This window comes from Oncorhynchus gorbuscha, linkage group LG01 (assembly GCF_021184085.1).
Source record: "Oncorhynchus gorbuscha isolate QuinsamMale2020 ecotype Even-year linkage group LG01, OgorEven_v1.0, whole genome shotgun sequence".
Classification (NCBI taxonomy): domain Eukaryota; kingdom Metazoa; phylum Chordata; class Actinopteri; order Salmoniformes; family Salmonidae; genus Oncorhynchus; species Oncorhynchus gorbuscha.
In genome coordinates this window covers 44,969,966-44,993,285 of record NC_060173.1, presented here as the reverse complement: position 1 = coordinate 44,993,285, position 23,320 = coordinate 44,969,966, and the positions used below count along the sequence as shown (strand labels likewise).

At 47.5% G+C, this 23,320-nt stretch overlaps 1 protein-coding gene across 4 annotated transcripts in view; it reads left to right on the top strand.

Moving 5' to 3' along the window:
* The window catches only part of plxnb2b (plexin b2b), a 198,274-nt gene that overhangs the window by 136,434 nt on the left and 38,520 nt on the right, over positions 1-23,320 (top strand). For 3 of the 4 annotated variants that reach the window (XM_046354171.1, XM_046354180.1, XM_046354188.1), the window contains 5 exons: positions 8,625-9,763; positions 10,376-10,564; positions 10,817-10,942; positions 14,188-14,288; positions 14,667-14,793. In XM_046354171.1, coding sequence (XP_046210127.1) covers positions 8,627-9,763; positions 10,376-10,564; positions 10,817-10,942; positions 14,188-14,288; positions 14,667-14,793 — 1,680 coding nt within the window. In that variant the 5' untranslated portion in view covers positions 8,625-8,626. Of the gene's footprint in view, positions 1-6,049; positions 6,068-8,624; positions 9,764-10,375; positions 10,565-10,816; positions 10,943-14,187; positions 14,289-14,666; positions 14,794-23,320 lie in introns of those variants that run through there. The other variant, XM_046354197.1, reaches the window with a different exon arrangement.

The window sequence follows — 23,320 nt, the reverse complement described above, 5'->3', positions numbered from 1 at the left end:
ATGTCTTGTAGGGTGTGCATGAGTGTCGGAGCTGTGTGCTAGTCGTTTTAACAGACAGCTCGGTGCTTTCAATGTCAATACCACTCACAAATACAAGTAATGATGAAGTCAATCTCTCCTCCACTTTGAGGCATGAGAGATTTAAATGCATATTATTAATGTTTGTTCTCTGTGTACAGCCAAGGGGCACCCGTGCTGCCCTGTTCTGAGCCAAGTCCCTTATTGTGCCACCTGAACACACAACTGAACAGTAGTCCATGTGCAATTAAAACTAAGGCTTGTAGGACCTTCCTTGTTGATAGTGCTGATAAGAAGGCAGAGCAGCGCTTTATTATGGACAGACTTTTCCCCATTTTAGCTTCTGTTGTATTAATATATTTTGACGACAGCTTACAATCCAGGGTTATACCAGACAGTTTTTATTACAAGATTTAACTGAGGTTTAGGGTTTAGTAAATGATTTGTCCCAAATACTGTGCTTTTAGTTTAAGAAATATTTAGAACTTGCCACCCATTCTGAAACTAACTGCAGCTCTTTGTTAAGTGTTGCAGTCATTTCAGTCACTGTAGTAGCTGATGTGTATAGTGTTGAGTCATCCGCATACATAGACACACTAGCTTTACTTACTGGCATGTCTTTAGTAAAGATTGAAAAAAGTAAGGGGCCTAGACAGCAGCCCTGGGGAATTCCTGATTCTACCTGGATTAAATCAAATGAAATCCAAGTTTATTTGTCACGAAATAAAACAACAGTAAAAATACATTTTTAAAAAGAGTAGCAAGGCTATATATATACAGACACCTGTTAGTCAGGCGTATTGAGGTAGTATGTACATGTAGGTATCATTAAAGTGACTGTGCATATATGATGAACAGAGAGTAGCAGAAGCGTAAAAAGAGGGGTTGGCGGGTGGTGGGATACAATGCATATAGCCCGGTTAGCCAATGTGCGGTAGCACTGGTTGGTCGGGCCAATTTAGGGAGTATGTACATGAATATATAGTTAAAGTGACTATGCATATAATATAAACAGAGAGTAGCAGCAGCGTAAAAGAGGGGTTGGGGTGGGGCACATAATGCAAATAGTCCGGGTAACCATTTGGTTACATGTTCAGGAGTCTTATGTCTTGGGGGTAAAAACTGTTGAGAAGCCTTTTTGTCCTAGACACTTGTCAGTTGGTCCGCGCATGCTTTGAGTACACTTCCTGGTAATCCATCTGGCCCCGCGGCTTTGTGAATGTTGACCTGTTTAAAGGTCTTGCTCACATCGGCTACCGAGAGCATTATCACACAGTCATCCAGAACAGCTGGTGCTCTCATGCATGCTTCAGTGTTGCTTGCCTCGAAGCGAGCATAAAAGGCATTTAGCTCGTCTGGTAGGCTCACGTCACTGGGCAGCTCGCATCTGGGTTTCTCTTTGTAGACCGTAATAGTTTTTAAGCCCTGCCACATCCAACGAGCGTCAGAGCCGGTGTAATAGGATTCAATCTTAATCCTTTATTGATGCTTTGCTTGTTTGATGGTTCGTCTGAGCGCCTAGCGGGATTTCTTATAGGCGTCCGGATTAGTGTCCCACTTCTTGAAAGTGGCAGCACTAGCCTTTAGCTCAATGCAGATGTTGCCTGTAATCCATGGCTTCTGTTTCGGATATGTATGAACAGTCACTGTGGGGACGACGTCGTCGATGCACTTATTGATGAAGCCGATGACTGAGATGGTATACTCCTCAATGCCATTGGATGAATCCCTGAATGTATTCCAGTCTGTGCTAGCAAAATAGTCCTGTAGCGTAGCATCCGTGTCATCTGACCACTTCCATATTGTGCGTGTGGTACTTCCTGCTTTAGTTGTTGCTTGTAAGCAGGAATCAGGAGGATAGAATTATGGTCAGATTTGCCAAATGGAGGGCGAGGGACAGTTTTGAATGCGTCTCTGTGTGGAGTTTATTGCTGCATAGAGTTAGAGTCTGTGTAGAGTTTATTTTCCTCTGGTTGCACATGTGACATGCTGGTAAAAATTTGGTAAAACTGATTTAAGTTTGCCTGCATTGAAGCCCCCGGCCACTAGGAGCGCCACTTCCGGGTGAGCATTTTCTTGTTTGCTTATGGCCTTATAGAGTTGGTTGAGCGCAGTCTTAGTGTCAGCATCGGTCTGGGGTGGTAAATAGACAGCTATGAATAATATAGATGAGAACTCTCTTGGTAGATAGTGTGGTCTACAGCTTATCATAAGGTACTCTACCTTAGGCGAACAATACCTTGAGTCTTCTTTAATATTAGAAATCACACACCAGCTGTCTTACCAGACGTAGTTCTCTGTTCTGCCGGTGCATGGAAAATCCCTCCAGCTCTATATTATCCGTGTCGTTGTTCAGCCACGACTCTGTGAAACATAAGATATTGCACTTCTTAATGTCCCGTTGGTAGGAAAATCTTAATTCTAGGTCATCAATTTTATTTTCCAATGATTGCATGTTAGCAAGTAGAATTGACAGTGGGAGTTGACTCGCTCGCCTACGGATTCCCAAAAGGCAGCCCGATCTGCGTGCTCTTTTCCGCCGTCTTTTCTTCACGCAAATGACTGGGATCTGGTGCCGGGAGAGCAGTATATCCTTCTCGTTGGATTCTAATGTTATTTATGTTAGTGCAGGATGAGTTGAACACAGTGGACTTCCTACTATGGCACACCACCTCAGTGCTAACAGCATACATCTGGTTCATAGACACATGATTACGGCATAGAATAGCTGTTGGATCAGCAGAGGCATTCAGGGCAGTTAGAGGGACATAAATTAGACTGCTTACATTGTGTCTAACAACGCCCCTGGTATAATGTATATTTTCTAGAGCATTATGATGACTCAGGGACACAATGGTAGGGATTAACTGAGCTGGGTTTGGGTCATTGATAAGTCATTGTCTCAACGCAGCCTTATAATTCTGTGAAAGGATCCAGGTACTCAAATGATTTGGGTGGATCCCATCCTCCCTATAAAACGTGTTTTGTTTCCAGAAGGAATCGAAATTGTCAACAAAAGTTACACCCATTGAGCTGCAATAATCACTTAGCCAGTTGTGAAGGGAACGAATCCTGCTAAAGCGTTCAATGCCACGATTCAGAGAGGGCACAGGGCCAGATATGATGGGTCTTTTGTTAGTGTCTAGCAGAGAGTCAATCAGCTCTTTGAAACCCAGTTTCAACTGTTCAGAGCTGCCCTTCATAACATCATTAAAACCCACATGGACTACATTTACATTACATTACATTTAAGTCATTTAGCAGACGCTCTTATCCAGAGCGACTTACAAATTGGTGCATTCACCTTATGACATCCACGATAGAATCGATGTCCCAGTCCTGACGTAGTACATTCGGGAGCAGCTTCGTAATGCTTGGTATAGCTCCGGGATAGGACATTGTTTTTTGCACCAGGAACAGTTTGATTTCTAACCATGGGTTATGATATGTGTGCCACATTTGTGCGTCTGCAACTTTCTCATTCGTCATTACTCACGTTTAATTCAGGATGATTATACTTCATCGTGTGTGACATGCTGAAACCTGCCTCGTTGCCGATGCACTTGAATGGTGAATGGAAAGCCCGCTTCAATTACCAGTTGAGAAATAAAAATAGTAGCTATTTTTAATCGTGGCCATCTCGAAACCGTTAACACGCGATTGCATTTAGAATTGATGCGCCATGATTGGGCTAATATAAGCACGTTTCGCTCCTGCAGCAACGAACCAGCTGTTTGATGAACTATAGCAGCAGCTCTCGTTCCACAACGACTCTTATTTCAATCAATGAATAGGCTAAAAAGGCATTTTTGCAATGGGATTTTTCTTCTCCCGGACAATTGGCCGGTGCCAATTTGATTTTAGCGGCCAAAATATTACTGGCTAACGGAAGCCCTGACACACACATACACACACACTAATGTGTGGATAATGTGTGTTTTAGTGTATTCTGGTCATGGTAGGTTTCAGGGGGATGGTACTTCGGCCAGGACAGCTGGGTCTCTGTGTGTTATAGACCAGGCTAGTTCCATCAATGGCTGTCTGCTCAATGCCCTGCCTGATCACAATGGCTAGACTGGTTGCCTGGGCCAGTGGCTCATTGCAGTCAGTCAAATTGAAATAAATTAACTGCCTACCCTGACGGCAGGGTAATTGTTCATATGGAAATTGGATTTACGTTTTCACACAAGCTTCCCTAAGCACTTTTAAAACAATTTCACTCAGATGGGTAGGAGGAGACAGGCTCATGCATTTTTTCCTCTCCCTGACTGGAAGAAAGAACAAAGAGCTCTCGGCGGCGTGTAATGCACCTGACGGAGACATTTGTTTCCGCCCGCCGCCGCTCCTTGTGCGCCGCTAAACCCACTTTGTCATTTTGCCTGTAACTCGCTTTAACACCCTCACACTGAGATCCGCGGAGACAGACAGACACACAGGGCCAGATAGGCAATTGGGCGTTAACCCCTCTCTCACCCCCGGCCCCTAGGGTTGGGCCACTAATTTAATGGCGGTTCACTTTTATCAGCAACGTAACACTAAGAAAGGCTTTAATATAAAGACGTCACTGTCAGGAACGGCATCTGCTGAACAGTGAAAGAGGGAGGATAGGAGCGCTAATATGAGAAATGCTGAATATGAATGTGGGCTGCCGCCTTATGGGGTGATATCCTATTATGTTTGCGATGGAGGGGGGGGGGTCTGTTATTTCTTTATTGATATCTCACTATCTGTTTAATGAGAGCTAGGTCTGAGAGCAGCACTCGTGCTGGGTTTGAAGATCGGTGTCCGTGACTCGCTGTCTTGCGTCTCAAATGGCACCCTACTCCATACAAAGTGCACTACGTTTGACCGGGACCCATAGTGCTCTAAATATGTAACAAGGTGCCCATTTGGGACGCATCAGACGTCTGTCTGTTCAGCATAGTGGAGATGTAATCAGCGGACACTCACTTCCTCCTGCAGGCGGCCTGGCCGGGGTGTTATCCTAGTGGAGGGGATGGGGGGGGGGGGGGTCCTCGTCTGTGCCAGAGAGGATGATGGGTAGGGTACTGTAGACCTCCGTTCTGCTGCGGACACCCAATGGCAGTCTGGAGAAAGGTATCCGGGCGGCAGGAAAGGATTCCTCTGTCAGCGTTTCAAGCTGTGTGTGTGTGTGTGTGTGTGTGTGTGTGTGTGTGTGTGTGTGTGTGTGTGTGTGTGTGTGTGTGTGTGTGTGTGTGTGTGTGTGTGTGTGTGTGTGTGTGTGTGTGTGTGTGTGTGTGTGTGTGTGTGTGTGTGTGTGTGTGTGTGTGTGTGTGTTCATTCAAGTGTGTTCATGGCCTGCTCACACCTGCCATTTTTCAATTATATTTAATTTTCCTCTTCTGGGAGATGCTTTTCCTGTGCGGGCATGTCCTGACGTATTAGAGGAGGAAGGGTGGTGATGTGGAGAAGAGATGGTAGGCAGCCAGAAGCGTGAGGGCTATCCAGTTAACAGGCAGCAGGACACACCCAGTCTTTGCCCTGCCTTTCAGGCCTGTACAAGTAGCTCCCCTAGAAAAATGTCCCTTTCTCTCTCCTTGCCCTTACACTAGTATTTCCAAACTTTGCAGACAAGCCTGTGAAGTTTAGGCAGCCGGTAGCGCTTACCATGAAGCCATGATGAGAGATTGGCACATCTAGTTAATAATTTTCTCTCCTCGAGGTAAGTCGTCTCTCTCCTGCACTGGGAGAGAGACGATCAGGGCCGAGGCTTTCTCGGGAGCGTCTCACTTTCCAGATGTGCCTGCTTCGTTAGCGCCTCGTTCGTTTCATTATTATTTATCCCCGGCCATTGGAGGCTTCATTAGCTGCAGGCTTACACAGCGCGCTGAGTGACCCACTAATTTCAGCAGCTTTTTATTTTCTTTAGAATGGCTCAGCCTCTGTAGGAGAGACTTTCTCTGCCTTCATATCCCATACAGAGGCATAGAGAAAGAGAAAGAGAGAGAGAGAGAGGCTTCTTCAGAGTAGAGAAAAGCCAGGACAGCCCAGGGACAAAGGGGCCACCTCCACCTGTGTCATTACCACTGTGAGTCTGACTGTTCCTTTGAAGCCTCCTTAACTCTAGTGTTCTGGATTAAGCCCATGAAAAAAAGGATGAAGAGTGATAGAGAGGAGAGGAGACATCCTAGGAGAGAACGAGCTCCTTTGAAAAAGAGTGCAAATTTGTTTAACAGCAGATTTTTTTTTATATATATATATGGAGTGAGAGATTTGCATGAATAGGCGAAATAAATAGTCTTTGATGTAATGGAAGTAAGTCAAGCTGAGTTTCCTGTTACCCAAGTGAATGCTTCCTGACAATTCTACCAACTATTGTAGCCTCGTCTACATCCTAGTTTGGGAAAGCTGCTTCGAACAGTCTGTTTGATCATGCACTGTTCACAGGCAGTGGACCTAAGTCGGGATATGCTAGGCGAGAGAAAGCAGCCAGTGACATTTTGAAAACCCATATATTATTTCTTTGTGTGAAGGATTTGCAACAGGAAGTTGGATTTCTAGACTGACAGCGGATTATAGATGTCGAGTAAAGAATATGAATGGATGAGAAATGGAATGTCCTCTTTTCTATGAGCGATTATCACTGGCAGGGTCTTATGTTATGTTATGTTACATTGGCTTTTTGCCTTTAGTGAGAGGCCATTGGTATTGGTCCTAAGTAACCCTGTAAAAAGTGAATCATTTCATCGGAGAGTAGGCGCATGCTAGCCTAGTACATGAACACGTTAGTGAATCACTATGGCTGTGTTTACACAAGCAGCCCAATTCTCATCCTTCTTTGACTAAATTGGTCTTTTGACCAATCAGATCCGCTTTTTTGCCTGTGTAAATGCAGCCTGTTTTGTCGGTGTTAAGAGACCAGGGAGATTTTCAGCCAAACACCATTCTGCTATCCTCTAAAGAAGACTAACCAAACACTCCTGGTGGGAGTGAGTGTGTTTATAACGCAGTTTCAATTGGAATGAAATTGTTTAAGGGTATGAATTAAAAAGAGCAGATAAGTTGACCTAGAGAAATGGGGCTCCGAAAGGAATGAGGTTGTGAAATGAAAAAAAGCGAAATAAAATCAGGGAATAGGGGAGGATGGACACTTTCATGAAAATGGGGGTAGGAGCTTAAATTAACTGGGCCCTGAGGGCAAATGTCTAATCAGTCCTCTCCTCACTTAGTACTCTGAGGGAAGGCAGGTTAACATAATAAAACACTGATTCACAGCCAGGCACAGGCTGCATTCCTTCTTCCCGGGAAGCTTCATCAGGGATTTTCAATTTGACGAGTGTGGCTATGGGCTTAACTGCCTAGGTGAAATGAGCAGAACCATATCTGTGTGTGTGTGTGTGTGTGTGTGTGTGTGTGTGTGTGTGTGTGTGTGTGTGTGTGTGTGTGTGTGTGTGTGTGTGTGTGTGTGTGTGTGTGTGTGTGTGTGTGTGTGTGTGTGTGTGTGTGTGTGTGTGTGTGTGTGTGTGTGTGTGTGTGTGTGTGTGTGTGTGTCTGTGTGTCTGTGTGTGTGTGTGTGTGCGTGCGTGCGTGCGTGCGTGCGTGCGAGAACAATAGTCACAGAGGTGGGCCATTGCAGATTCACCCACCTGCAGCTCGACATTAACCACAGCGGTGGGCAATCAGCAGCGCGGGAGGTAGGTGTCTTTGCCACCTGCTGTTTGGAAGTGTGCGGCTGTTTTTGTGTATCAAATGGTGCCGTGTGATCATATCCCTCCATTTAACAAAGAAATCAGCTTCCTGCACATATTGCATTTCCTCTAAAAACAGCAGAGAAGGAACATGGTGGATTTCTGCCCTGCTCTGTCGACTGCCATTGTTTGATTTCAAACTACGGCTCTGCGATCTAGTTCTTGGCCATATTCTACTCAGCCCTGGGAGTTTCTCTGTAAAGTGTATCCGATCGACGTTTACGATCTCATTCATCCTGATACGAAGCATCCTTCTTCAACGTGAGTAACTGGAACACGGACGGGCATCGTTGAGCGAGGATGCTTTTCAGATTGACCTGCTTCTAGATGTCCATTGACGTGCATTACATTCAGGGGTTTCCCTCCCACCCGACCCCAACCTCATGACTGAGGACCCTCTGGGCCGACCCATGTCATCATAACACCTGCTTGTTCGCTGTGCCACGATGCAGTACCTCTAAACTCACCGTTATGCTGCTCTCAAATGTGATGCCTTACGTCAGTGGATCCCAATTGCGATCCTCGAGTACCCCTAACTGTACACGTTGTTACTGTAGCCCCGGACAAGCACACCTGCTTCAACTTGTCAACTAACCATCAAGCCCTCAAGGAGTTGAATCTGGTGAGTTCATCCGGGGCAACAACAACATCCTGTGCTGTTGGAGGTATTGGAGGACCGGAGTTGGGAACCGCTGCTTTAGGTGATATGATGCCGTCACAGCATTTCAACCGATGAAACCGGTGTGTATCACCACTTACCCCCTCTCCCTCTCCCTCTCCCTCCTCTCTCTCTCTCTCTCTCTCTCTCTCTCTCTCTCTCTCTCTCTCTCTCTCTCTCTCTCTCTCTCTCTCTCTCTCTCTCTTTCTCTCTCTGTCTCTCTCTCTTCTCTCATCCAGAGATGGCGAGCTGGGTCCAGGCCGCTCCTCTCCTCCCCCTGCTCCTCCTGTTCTGCCTGTCTGCAGCCGGGGGCCCGCTGCAGGAGCAGGCGGTCCTGGACTTCCCCTCCAAAACGGCCATCAACAACGTGGTGCAGGACCCTCGGAGCGGCCGCGTCTACCTGGGCGCCGTCAACACCATCTACCAGCTGGACGCAGCGCTGCGCGAGGAGGCCCGCGCCGAGACGGGCCCCAGGGAGGACGCCCGCACCTGCACCCCGCCCGTCTCGGCCTGCCAGGACACCAAGCCCAGCCCTAACGTCAACAAGCTGCTGCTGGTGCACCCGGCCAACGGCTCGCTCATCGTCTGTGGCTCCCGCTACCGGGGTATCTGTTCCCTCCTCAACCTGACCAACGTGGAGCAGCAGCTGTACTACAGCGACTCGAAGGGCGAGAGGACCTACGTGGCTAGTATCGAGGACGGGGTGGCCGTGGTGGGCGTCATGTCTACGTACGTTAAGGACGGCAACGCGTTCAATGTGTTCCTGGTGGGGAAGGGCTACGGCAGCCTGGACAGCTCCAAGCTCATCAGCACCCGCATCCTCCAGGACTACCGCGACTGGGTGGTGTTCGAGAGCATCGTCGAGGCGTCCACCGTGCAGGCCACGCCCTTCGTGCCCAAGTACCTGCACGACTTCCGCCACGCCTTCAAAGAGGAGGGCTTTGTCTACTTCCTGTTCTCCAGGACCATGGGAAGCACCGATAACAAGAACTTCACCTTCGTGTCTCGGCTGTGTGAGGACGACCCTCACTACTACTCTTACACAGAGCTGCAGCTCAACTGTGGCCCGGGGAACAGGTACAACAAGGTGCAGGCAGCCTATGTGGCGTCCCCAGGTAAAGAGCTGGCCCGGGGGATGACGGAGTCGGGCCAGTATGGTCAAGTACTCCCCTGGCACAAGGTGTTGTTCATGGTGGCCAGTCCCTACGATGACAGCGCTGACTCGGCCTTGTGCATGTACCCTCTAAAGGCCATCAACGAGAGGCTGGTGGACCTCATCAGCGCCTGCTACAGCGACTCGGGCAAGATCGCCGGCACCCCAGCCGTGGACATCCCCTACTCCTCCAAGACAGACGAGTTCTGCACCTCCCGCATTGATGTAAGTAGCGCAGCCTTTGCCATCCACATCAAACGGCGCGTTAGAAGAGGAGAAAGAGAGTCAGTGATTTGAAACCATTTTTTTCTTCTCTCCCTTTAATCAATAATGCAAAGATATGACACGTTCGGGTTGGATTTCAGGCCTTTGTGTTCAGGGGTGGGGGGGGGGGGGTCTGAAGGGATCCTGCAGGCTGTATCACTCATCTCTTTCCCTTGATAGATGGCTTTAAAAAGATAATCTGCTGTTGAAATAATAACAACGTGGACACCCCACCTCTGTTTTAGTAAAAGGCCTGGGGAAATGTAACCATTCTCAGATTCATGCACAGAGCTGTGGTTGTCAGGTCTGACCGGCCACCATGTAAAAACAAAAAAGAGATTTACATTTGCAATGTTTTGAAACATTGGAGTTAAACGAGCTTAAATGTTGGGTTCCGATGGGGTACGACAGTTGAACTAAGCTCACGAGGCATTTACAAGTTATATTCTTCAAGAATCAATGGATACATCATTCATTTATAATTTATACGTCCCAAAAAATATGTGGCAACCGCAGATTGCCCCGCTAAGGGACCTAGTATATCTCCTATCTCTTCTCCCCCCCCCCCTGCAGAAAGACACGCTGAACAACTTTAAGTGTGGGGCGGACTTCCTTCCAGCTCCGCTGGCCAGTAAGCCAGAGTTTGCCCTGCAGGCAGAGGTGGTCATCACCAGGATGAGCATACTGACCGCTGTGGCCGTCGCCGTGGAGAACGACCACACTATCGCTTTCCTGGGGAACAGCCTGGGAGAGGTGTACAAGGTAAGGAGAACAGGACGTGTGGTGTGGAAAAGGGGCGTTCGGGGAGGTGTACAAAATGTGGTGCTGGGGGAGATGTAGGGGAGCCATACAAGGTAAAGGGGCTACGGGCGGATGCTATGATAGAGGGAGTTGCTGGTGGACAGATTATTTTGTTGTTTGTGCTGTGCCCCATTGAATGAGCCCAGCGTGTGTTGAGAAGGAGCCTAGTGTGGGTTCATTGTTGACTGTTGTTTGTCTGTTTCTGCCTGGCAGGTGCATCTGACCACCAACCCAGAGGTGTACAGCAGATCACCAGGGGACACCACGGGGGAACGAGTCAACAAAAACCTCTTCTTTGATGCCGGCCACAGCCACCTGTATATCACCACCGAGAAAAAGGTACAGTGCTCCATTACCGTTCTGTATAGTCCTCCATTACCGTTCTGTACAGTCCTCCATTACCGTTCTGTACAGTCCTCCATTTCCGTTCTGTACAGTCCTCCATTACCATTCTGTACAGTCCTCCATTACCATTCTGTACAGTCCTCCATTACCATTCTGTACAATCCTACAGGAAGTTCTGTCCCGACCTCCATTACCATTCTGTACAGTCCTCCAGGAAGTTCTGTACCGACCTCCATTACCATTCTGTACAGTGCTCCATTACCATTCTGTACAGTGCTCCATTACCATTCTGTACAGTGCTCCATTACCGTTCTGTACAGTCCTCCATTACCATTCTGTACAGTGCTCCATTACCATTCTGTACAGTGCTCCATTACCGTTCTGTACAGTCCTCCATTACCATTCTGTACAGTGCTCCATTACCGTTCTGTACAGTCCTCCAGGAAGTTCTGTACCAACCTCCATTACCATTGTGTACAGTCCTCCATTACCGTTCTGTACAGTCCTCCATTACCGTTCTGTACAGTCCTCCATTACCGTTCTGTACAGTCCTCCATTACCATTCTGTACAGTCCTCCAGGAAGTTCTGTACCGACCTCCATTACTGTTCTATACAGTCCTCCATTACCATTCTGTACAGTGCTCCATTACCGTTCTGTACAGTGCTCCATTACCGTTCTGTACAGTGCTCCATTACCATTCTGTACAGTCCTCCATTACCATTCTGTACAGTCCTCCAGGAAGTTCTGTACCCACCTCCATTACCGTTCTATACAGTCCTCCATTACCATTCTGTACAGTGCTCCATTACCGTTCTGTACAGTTATCCATTACCGTTCTGTACAGTCCTCCATTACCGTTCTGTACAGTGCTCCATTACCGTTCTGTACAGTCCTCCATTACCGTTCTGTACAGTCCTCCATTGCCATTCTGTACAGTCCTCCATTACCGTTCTGTACAGTCCTCCATTACCATTCTGTACAGTCCTCCATTACCGTTCTGTACAGTCCTCCAGGAAGTTCTGTACAGTCCTCCATTACCGTTCTGTACAGTCCTCCAGGAAGTTCTGTACAGTCCTCCATTACCGTTCTGTACAGTCCTCCATTACCGTTCTGTACAGTCCTCCAGGAAGTTCTGTACAGTCCTCCATTACCGTTCTGTACAGTCCTCCATTACCGTTCTGTACAGTCCTCCAGGAAGTTCTGTACAGTCCTCCATTACCGTTCTGTACAGTCCTCCATTACCGTTCTGTACAGTCCTCCAGGAAGTTCTGTACAGTCCTCCATTACCGTTCTGTACAGTCCTCCATTACCGTTCTGTACAGTCCTCCATTACCGTTCTGTACAGTCCTCCATTACCGTTCTGTACAGTCCTCCATTACCATTCTGTACAGTCCTCCAGGAAGTTCTGTACAGTCCTCCATTACCGTTCTGTACAGTCCTCCATTACCGTTCTGTACAGTTATCCATTACCGTTCTGTACAGTGCTCCATTACCGTTCTGTACAGTCCTCCATTACCATTCTGTACAGTCCTCCATTACCGTTCTGGACAGTCCTCCATTACCGTTCTGTACAGTCCTCCAGGAAGTTCTGTACAGTCCTCCATTACCGTTCTGTACAGTCCTCCATTACCGTTCTGTACAGTCCTCCATTACCGTTCTGTACAGTCCTCCATTACCGTTCTGTACAGTTATCCATTACCGTTCTGTACAGTCCTCCATTACCATTCTGTACAGTCCTCCATTACTGTTCTGTACAGTCCTCCATTACCGTTCTGTACAGTCCTCCAGGAAGTTCTGTACAGTCCTCCATTACCGTTCTGTACAGTCCTCCATTACCGTTCTGTACAGTCCTCCAGGAAGTTCTGTACAGTCCTCCATTACCGTTCTGTACAGTCCTCCATTACCGTTCTGTACAGTCCTCCAGGAAGTTCTGTACAGTCCTCCATTACCGTTCTGTACAGTCCTCCATTACCGTTCTGTACAGTCCTCCAGGAAGTTCTGTACAGTCCTCCATTACCGTTCTGTACAGTCCTCCATTACCATTCTGTACAGTCCTCCAGGAAGTTCTGTACAGTCCTCCATTACCGTTCTGTACAGTCCTCCATTACCGTTCTGTACAGTTATCCATTACCGTTCTGTACAGTCCTCCATTACCGTTCTGTACAGTCCTCCATTACCATTCTGTACAGTCCTTCATTACCGTTCTGTACAGTCCTCCATTACCGTTCTGTACAGTCCTCCATTACCGTTCTGTACAGTCCTCCATTACCGTTCTGTACAGTCCTCCATTACCGTTCTGTACAGTCCTCCAGGAAGTTCTGTACAGTCCTCCATTACCGTTCTGTACAGTCCTCCATTACCGTTCTGTACAGTCCTCCAGGAAGTTCTGTACAGTCCTCCATTACCGTTCTGTACAGTCCTCCATTACCATTCTGTACAGTCCTCCAGGAAGTTCTGTACAGTCCTCCATTACCGTTCTGTACAGTCCTCCATTACCGTTCTGTACAGTTATCCATTACCGTTCTTAGTCCTCCATTACCGTTCTGTACAGTCCTCCATTACCATTCTGTACAGTCCTCCATTACCATTCTGTACAGTCCTCCATTACCGTTCTGTACAGTCCTCCATTACCATTCTGTACAGTCCTCCATTACCATTCTGTACAGTCCTCCATTACCGTTCTGTACAGTCCTCCATTACCGTTCTGTACAGTCCTCCATTACCGTTCTGTACAGTCCTCCATTACCGTTCTGTACAGTCCTCCATTACCGTTCTGTACAGTCCTCCAGGAAGTTCTGTACAGTCCTCCATTACCGTTCTGTACAGTCCTCCAGGAAGTTCTGTACAGTCCTCCATTGCCATTCTGTACAGTCCTCCAGGAAGTTCTGTACAGTCCTCCATTACCGTTCTGTACAGTCCTCCAGGAAGTTCTGTACAGTCCTCCATTGCCATTCTGTACAGTCCTCCAGGAAGTTCTGTACCGACCTCCCGACAGTTCCACCGTTTGTCAGTGTTATTGTCATTGCTGTAGAGAGAAAGGGACAGCCCCTGTGTGTTTATCCCAGTTAGAGGCATTCATGCTGTTAGTGTTCGTGTTGTTGACAGTGTGATACTATAGATCTCCAAGGTGCCAGTTTTAAAGTGAATTTCAACGTCACAGACATTTCAGTGTCCCGACAGACCCCCAGTCCTGACATGTTTGCGTCTCTTGTTTGTGTCTGTGTACTACTGCTGTAGATCACCAAGGTGCCAGTGCAGGCGTGCCATCTGAAAACAGACTGCCAGTCCTGTGTCTCCACACGAGACCCCTACTGTGGCTGGTGTGTTCTGGAGGGCAGGTAAGAAAAACGCAGGAAAGCCGCACACTCTGTGTGCTCCTAATCATGTCCTGCAGAGATCCAGGTCAGCGTATCTCTCTCCCGTGTCCCTCTAAACAGCCCTTGCCTCCATCTGTGGAGTTGCTCTAGTGTTTTATGGTTGACAGTCCCAGAACTTTGCCCCCCCCAATTGTGTTTCTGTGCTACTTCTCGATGTATGTGGCCCCGAGAGCAGTCCGTCTTTTGGTTAGGGCCATACACTGAATAAGTGACTCTGTCCATCGGTACGGTAGCTAATAACCCTCAGACGAGAGGGGTCAGAGGTCACTGTGAGACAGGAAGTCACGTGTGACCAGCTGGACGGAGAGCAGTGGCTGATGGGCGTTGGTGTTTTTCCAGGTGTACCAGGAGGTCCTCCTGCCGGCGAGCGGAGGAGAAGAACGGCTGGCTGTGGAGCCCCAAGCAGCAGTGTGTGAAGATCGTGTCCTTCCACCCACCCAACCTCAGCTGCAGAAAGACCCAGCAGGTAGTGTACCGCACTGGGCCTTGCTCTTGCTCTGCTCCGCGCAGGCCTGCCTAGATAAGTAATAAGAAATGTTTCCATTTGGAATCAGTGACCCTCTACTCTGAAACAATCTGCACTCTATTGATCCGGCTCGGACAACTGAAAGTTGTTTATTAAAACGGAGAAATGTGCTGGAGCTCAAAGCACCTCCTCTGACTTTGCTCTCTACCCTCTCTCTGTTTCTCTACCCTCTCTGTTTCTCTCTACCCTCTCTCTGTTTCTCTACCCTCTCTGTTTTTCTCTACCCTCTCTGTTTCTCTCTACCCTCTCTCTGTTTCTCTATTCTCTCTGTTTCTCTACCCTCTCTGTTTCTCTCTACCCTCTCTCTGTTTCTCTATTCTCTCTGTTTCTCTCTACTCTCTCTCTGTTTCTCTACTCTCTCTGTTTCTCTCTACCCTCTCTCTGTTTTTCTACCCTCTCTGTTTATCTACCCTCTCTGTTTCTCTCTACCCTCTCTCTGTTCCTCTACCCTCTCTCTGTTCCTCTACCCTCTCTGTTTCTCTCTACCCTCTCTGTTTCTCTACCCTCTCTGTTTTTCTACCCTCTCTGTTTCTCTACCCTCTCTGTTTCTCTCTACCCTCTCTCTGTTTCTCTACCCTCTCTGTTTCTCTCTACCCTCTCTCTGTTTCTCTACCCTCTCTCTGTTTCTCTCTACCCTCTCTCTGTTTCTCTCTACCCTCTCTCTGTTTCTCTACCCTCTCTGTTTCTCTCTACCCTCTCTCTGTTTCTCTCTACTCTCTCTCTGTTTCTCTACTCTCTCTGTTTCTCTCTACCCTCTCTCTGTTTTTCTACCCTCTCTGTTTATCTACCCTCTCTGTTTCTCTACCCTCTCTCTGTTTCTCTACCCTCTCTCTGTTTCTCTACCCTCTCTGTTTCTCTACCCTCTCTCTGTTTCTCTACCCTCTCTCTGTTTCTCTACCCTCTCTGTTTCTCTCTACCCTCTCTCTGTTTCTCTACCCTCTCTGTTTCTCTCTACCCTCTCTCTGTTTCTCTACCCTCTCTGTTTCTCTACCCTCTCTGTTTCTCTACCCTCTCTGTTTCTCTCTACCCTCTCTCTGTTTCTCTACCCTCTCTGTTTCTCTCTACCCTCTCTGTTTCTCTACCCTCTCTCTGTTTCTCTACCCTCTCTGTTTCTCTACCCTCTCTCTGTTTCTCTACCCTCTCTCTGTTTCTCTACCCTCTCTGTTTCTCTCTACCCTCTCTCTGTTTCTCTACCCTCTCTGTTTCTCTCTACCCTCTCTCTGTTTCTCTACCCTCTCTGTTTCTCTACCCTCTCTGTGTCTCTACCCTCTCTGTTTCTCTCTACCCTCTCTCTGTTTCTCTACCCTCTCTGTTTCTCTCTACCCTCTCTGTTTCTCTCTACCCTCTCTCTGTTTCTCTACCCTCTCTCTGTTTCTCTACCCTCTCTGTTTCTCTCTACCCTTTCTCTGTTTCTCTACCCTCTCTCTGTTTCTCTACCCTCTCTCTGTTTCTCTACCCTCTCTGTTTCTCTCTACCCTCTCTCTGTTTCTCTCTACCCTCTCTCTGTTTCTCTACCCTCTCTCTGTTTCTCTACCCTCTCTCTGTTTCTCTACCCTCTCTCTGTTTCTCTCTACCCTCTCTCTGTTTCTCTACCCTCTCTCTGTTTCTCTACCCTCTCTCTGTTTCTCTACCCTCTCTCTGTTTCTCTACCCTCTCTGTTTCTCTCTACCCTCTCTCTGTTTCTCTACCCTCTCTGTTTCTCTCTACCCTCTCTCTGTTTCTCTACCCTCTCTGTTTCTCTACCCTCTCTGTTTCTCTACCCTCTCTGTTTCTCTCTACCCTCTCTCTGTTTCTCTACCCTCTCTGTTTCTCTCTACCCTCTCTGTTTCTCTACCCTCTCTGTTTCTCTACCCTCTCTGTTTCTCTACCCTCTCTCTGTTTCTCTCTCTCTGTTTCTCTCTACCCTCTCTCTTTTCTCTACCCTCTCTCTGTTTCTCTACCCTCTCTGTTTCTCTACCCTCTCTTTTCTTCTCTCTGTTTCTCTACCCTCTCTGTTTCTCTCTACCCTCTCTGTTTTCTCTACCCTCTCTGTTTCTCTACCCTCTCTGTTTTCTCTACCCTCTCTGTTTCTCTCTACCCTCTCTCTGTTTCTCTACCCTCTCTGTTTTCTCTACCCTCTCTGTTTCTCTCTACCCTCTCTCTGTTTCTCTACCCTCTCTCTGTTTCTCTACCCTCTCTCTGTTTCTCTACCCTCTCTGTTTCTCTACCCTCTCTGTTTCTCTCTACCCTCTCTCTGTTTCTCTACCCTCTCTCTGTTTCTCTACCCTCTCTGTTTCTCTACCCTCTCTCTGTTTCTCTACCCTCTCTGTTTCTCTCTACCCTCTCTCTGTTTCTCTACCCTCTCTCTGTTTCTCTACCCTCTCTGTTTCTCTACCCTCTCTCTGTTTTCTCTACCCTCTCTGTTTCTCTCTACCCTCTCTCTGTCTCTCTACCCTCTCTGTTTTCTCTACCCTCTCTCTGTTTTCTCTCTACCTCTACCCTCTCTCTGTTTCTCTACCCTCTCTCTGTTTCTCTACCCTCTCTCTGTTTCTCTTCTCTCTCTCCTCTCTCTGTTTCTCTCTACCCTCTCTGTTTCTCTACCCTCTCTGTTTCTCTCTACCCTCTCTGTTTCTCTACCCTCTCTGTTTCTCTTCCCTCTCTGTTTCTCTCTACCCTCTCTCTGTTTCTCTACCCTCTCTGTTTCTCTCTACCCTCTCTCTGTTTCTCTACCTCTCTCTGTTTCTCTCTCTCTCTGTTTCTCTCTCTCTGTTTCTCTACCCTCTCTCTGTTTCTCTACCCTCTCTGTTTCTCTACCCTCTCTGTTTCTCTCTACCCTCTCTCTGTTCCTCTACCCTCTCTCTGTTTCTCTACCTCTCTCTGTTTCTCTACCCTCTCTGTTTCTCTCTACCCTCTCTCTGTTTCTCTCTACCCTCTCTCTGTTTCTCTACCCTCTCTGTTTCTCTCTACCCTCTCTCTGTTTCTCTACCCTCTCTCTGTTTCTCTACCCTCTCTGTTTCTCTACCCTCTCTCTGTTTCTCTCTACCCTCTCTGTTTCTCTCTTCTCTGTTTCTCTCTACCCTCTCTGTTTCTCTCTACCCTCTCTCTGTTTCTCTACCCTCTCTGTTTCTCTCCCTCTCTGTTTCTCTACCCTCTCTGTTTCTCTCTACCCTCTCTGTTTCTCTACCCTCTCTGTTTCTCTACCCCTCTCTGTTTCTCTACCCTCTCTGTTTCTCTTACCCTCTCTGTTTCTCTACCCTCCTGTTTCTCTCTCTCTCTGTTTCTCTCTACCCTCTCTCTGTTTCTCTACCCTCTCTGTTTCTCTCTCTGTTTTCTCTACCTCTCTCTGTTTCTCTCTACCCTCTCTCTGTTTCTCTCTACCCTCTCTGTTTCTCTCTACCCTACTGTTTCTCTCTACCCTCTCTGTTTCTCTCTACCCTCTCTCTGTTTCTCTCTACCCTCTCTGTTTCTCTCTACCCTCTCTGTTTCTCTACCCTCTCTCTGTTTCTCTTCTCTCTGTTTCTCTACCCTCTCTGTTTCTCTCTACCCTCTCTGTTTCTCTCTACCCTCTCTGTTTCTCTCTACCCTCTCTCTTCTCTGTTTTCTCTACCCTCTCTGTTTCTCTACCCTCTCTGTTTCTCTACCCTCTCTGTTTCTCTCTACCCTCTCTCTGTTTCTCTACCCTCTCTGTTTCTCTCTACCCTCTCTCTGTTTCTCTACCCCTCTCTGTTTCTGTTTCTCTCTACCCTCTCTCTTTTCTCTACCCTCTCTGTTTCTCTCTACCCTCTCTGTTTCTCTCTACCCTCTCTCTGTTTCTCTACCCTCTCTGTTTCTCTCTACCCTCTCTCTGTTTCTCTACCCTCTCTGTTTCTCTACCCTCTCTGTTTCTCTACCCTCTCTGTTTCTCTCTACCCTCTCTCTGTTTCCTACCCTCTCTGTTTCTCTCTACCCTCTCTCTGTTTCTCTCTACCCTCTCTCTGTTTCTCTACCCTCTCTTTCTCTCTACCCTCTCTGTTTCTCTCTACCCTCTCTCTGTTTCTCTCTACCCTCTCTCTGTTTCTCTTCTCTGTTTCTCTACCCTCTCTCTTTTCTCTACCCTCTCTCTGTTCTCTCTACCCTCTCTCTGTTTCTCTACCCTCTCTCTGTTTCTCTACCCTCTCTCTGTTTCTCTACCCTCTCTCTGTTTCTCTCTGTTTCTCTCTACCCTCTCTGTTTCTCTACCCTCTCTGTTTCTCTCTACCCTCTCTGTTTCTCTACCCTCTCTGTTTCTCTCTACCCTCTCTCTGTTTCTCTACCCTCTCTGTTTCTCTCTACCTCTCTCTGTTTCTCTACCCTCTCTCTGTTTCTGTTTCTCTACCCCTCTGTTTTCTCTACCCTCTCTCTGTTTCTCTACCCTCTCTGTTTCTCTCTACCCTCTCTGTTTCTCTACCTCTCTCTCTGTTTCTCTACCCTCTCTGTTTTCTCTACCCTCTCTCTGTTTCTCTACCCTCTCTGTTTCTCTACCTCTCTCTGTTTCCCTCTCTGTTTCTCTCTACCCTCTCTCTGTTTCTCTACCCTCTCTGTTTCTCTCTCTGTTTCTCTACCCTCTCTGTTTTCTCTACCTCTCTCTGTTTCTCTACCCTCTCTGTTTTCTCTACCCTCCTTTCTCTGTCTTTCTCTACCCTCTCTGTTTCTCTCTACCCTTCTCTCTCTCTGTTTCTCTACCCTCTCTCTGTTTCTCTCTACCCTCTCTGTTTCTCTCTACCCTCTCTCTACCCTCTCTCTGTTTCTCTACCCTCTCTGTTTCTCTACCCTCTCTCTGTTTCTCTACCCTCTCTGTTTCTCTCCTCTCTCTGTTTCTCTACCCTCTCTCTGTTTCTCTACCCTCTCTCTGTTTCTTCTCTCTACCCTCTCTCTGTTTCTCTACCCTCTCTGTGTCTCTCTACCCTCTCTGTTTCTCTCTACCCTCTCTCTGTTTCTCTACCCTCTCTCTGTTTCTCTACCCTCTCTCTGTTTCTCTACCCTCCTCTGTTTCTCTCTCTGTTTCTCTACCCTCTCTGTTTTCTCTACCCTCTCTCTGTCTCTCTGTTTCTCTACCCTCTCTCTGTTTCTCTACCCCTCTCTGTTTCTCTACCCTCTCTGTTTCTCTACCCTCTCTCTTTTCTCTACCCTCTCTGTTTCTCTCTACCCTCTCTCTGTTTCTCTACCCTCTCTGTTTCTCTCTACCCTCTCTCTGTTTCTCTACCCTCTCTGTTTCTCTCTACCCTCTCTGTTTCTCTACCCTCTCTGTTTTCTCTACCCTCTCTCTTTCTCTCTACCCTCTCTGTTTCTCTCTACCCTCTCTCTGTTTCTCTACCCTCTCTCTGTTCTCTTTCTCTCTGTTTCCTACCTCTCTGTTTTCTCTACCCTCTCTCTGTTTCTCTCTACCCTCTCTCTGTTTCTCTACCCTCTCTGTTTCTCTCTACCCTCTCTCTGTTTCTCTACCTCTCTGTTTCTCTACCCTCCCTGTTTCTCTCTCTCTGTTTCTCTACCCTCTCTGTTTCTCTACCCTCTCTGTTTCTCTCTACCCTCTCTGTTTCTCTCTACCCTCTCTCTGTTTCTCTACCCTCTCTGTTTCTCTCTACCCTCTCTGTTTCTCTCTACCCTCTCTCTGTTTCTCTACCCCTCTCTGTTTCTCTACCCTCTCTGTTTCTCTCTACCCTCTCTGTTTCTCTACCCTTCTCTGTTTTCTCTACCCTCTCTGTTTCTCTCTACCTCTCTCTGTTTCTCTACCCTCTCTCTGTTTCTCTACCCTCTCTGTTTCTCTCTACCCTCTCTCTGTTTCTCTCTACCCTCTCTCTGTTTTCTCTACCCCTCTCTGTTTCTCTCTACCCTCACTGTTTCTTTCTCACTGTTTCTCTCTACCCTCTCTGTTTCTCTCTACCCTCTCTCTTTTCTCTACCCTCTCTGTTTCTCTCTACCCTCTCTCTGTTTCTCTACCCTCTCTCTGTTTCTCTACCCTCTCTCTGTTTCTCTACCCTCTCTCTGTTTTCTCTACCCTCTCTGTTTCTCTCTACCCCTCTCTGTTCTCTCTCTGTTTCTCTACCCTCTCTGTTTCTCTCTACCTCTCTCTGTTTCTCTACCCTCTCTCTTTTCTCTACCCTCTCTCTGTTTCTCTACCCTCTCTCTGTTTCTCTACTCTCTGTTTCTCTACCCTCTTCTGTTTCTCTACCCTCTCTGTTTCTCTACCCTCTCTGTTTCTACCCTCTCTCTCTCTACCCTCTCTGTTTCTCTCTACCCTCTCTCTGTTTCTCTACCCTCTCTGTTTCTCTCTACCCTCTCTGTTTCTCTACCCTCTCTGTTTCTCTTCCCTCTCTGTTTCTCTCTACCCTCTCTCTGTTTCTCTACCCTCTCTGTTTCTCTCTACCCTTTCTCTGTTTCTCTACCCTCTCTCTGTTTCTCTACCCTCTCTCTGTTTCTCTACCCTCTCTGTTTCTCTACCCTCTCTCTGTTTCTCTACCCTCTCTGTTTCTCTACCCTCTCTGTTTCTCTCTACCCTCTCCCTGTTACCCTCTCTCTGTTTCTCCACTCTCTCTGTTTCTCTCTCTCTGTTTCTTTCTCTCTCTTTCTCTCTCTCTCTGTTTCTCTACCCTCTCTGTTTCTCTTTCTCTGTTTCTCTACCCTCCTCTCTCTCTGTTTCTCTCTGTTTCTCTCTACCCTCTCTGTTTTCTCTACCCTCTCTGTTTCTCTCTACCCTCTCTCTTTTTCTCTACTCTACCCTCTCTCTGTTTCTCTACCCTCTCTGTTTCTCTACCCTCTCTCTGTTTCTCTCTCTCTACCCTCTCTGTTTCTCTCTACCCTCTCTGTTTCTCTCTACCCTCTCTGTTTCTCTCTACCCTCTCTCTGTTTCTCTACCCTCTCTGTTTCTCTACCCTCTCTGTTTCTCTACCCTCTCTGTTTCTCTCTACCCTCTCTCTGTTTCTCTCTACCCTCTCTCTGTTTCTCTACCCTCTCTGTTTCTCTACCCTCTCTCTGTTTCTCTACCCTCTCTGTTTCTCTCTACCCTCTCTGTTTCTCTCTACCCTCACTGTTTCTCTCTACCCTCTCTGTTTCTCTCTACCCTCTCTCTGTTTCTCTTTCTGTTTCTCTACCCTCTCTGTTTCTCTACCCTCTCTGTTTCTCTACCCTCTCTGTTTCTCTACTCTACCCTCTCTGTTTCTCTACCCTCTCTGTTTCTCTCTACCCTCTCTCTGTTTCTCTCTACCCCTCTCTGTTTCTCTCTACCCTCTGTTTCTCTCTACCCTCACTGTTTCTCTCTACCCTCTCTGTTTCTCTCTCTCTCTCTGTTTCTCTACCCTCTCTGTTTCTCTCTACCCTCTCTGTGTCTCTCTACCCTCTCTGTTTCTCTCTACCCTCTCTCTGTTTCTCTACCCTCTCTCTGTTTCTCTACCCTCTCTCTGTTTCTCTACCCTCTCTCTGTTTCTCTACCCTCTCTGTTTCTCTCTACCCTCTCTGTTTCTCTACCCTCTCTGTTTCTCTTCCCTCTCTGTTTCTCTCTACCCTCTCTCTGTTTCTCTACCCTCTCTGTTTCTCTCTATCCTTTCTCTGTTTCTCTACCCTCTCTCTGTTTCTCTACCCTCTCTGTTTCTCTACCCTCTCTCTGTTTCTCTACCCTCTCTGTTTCTCTACCCTCTCTGTTTCTCTCTACCCTCTCTCTCTCTCTACCCTCTCTGTTTCTCTCTACCCTCTCTCTGTTTCTCTACCCTCTCTGTTTCTCTCTACCCTCTCTGTTTCTCTACCCTCTCTGTTTCTCTTCCCTCTCTGTTTCTCTCTACCCTCTCTGTTTCTCTACCCTCTCTGTTTCTCTCTACCCTTTCTCTGTTTCTCTACCCTCTCTCTGTTTCTCTACCCTCTCTCTGTTTCTCTACCCTCTCTGTTTCTCTACCCTCTCTCTGTTTCTCTACCCTCTCTGTTTCTCTACCCTCTCTGTTTCTCTCTACCCTCTCCCTGTTCCTCTACCCTCTCTCTGTTTCTCCACTCTCTCTCTGTTTCTCTACCCTCTCTGTTTCTCTCTACCCTCTCTCTGTTTCTCTCTACCCTCTCTGTTTCTCTACCCTCTCTGTTTCTCTCTACCCTCTCCCTGTTCCTTTACCCTCTCTCTGTTTCTCCACTCTCTCTCTGTTTCTCTACCCTCTCTGTTTCTCTCTACCCTCTCTCTGTTTCTCTCTACCCTCTCTGTTTCTCTACCCTCTCTGTTTCTCTCTACCCTTTCTCTGTTTCTCTACCCTCTCTCTGTTTCTCTACCCTCTCTCTGTTTCTCTACCCTCTCTGTTTCTCTACCCTCTCTCTGTTTCTCTACCCTCTCTGTTTCTCTACCCTCTCTGTTTCTCTCTACCCTCTCTCTGTTTCTCTACCCTCTCTCTGTTTCTCTACCCTCTTTCTGTTTCTCTACCCTCTCTGTTTCTCTCTACCCTCTCTCTCTCTACCCTCTCTGTTTCTCTCTACCCTCTCTCTGTTTCTCTACCCTCTCTGT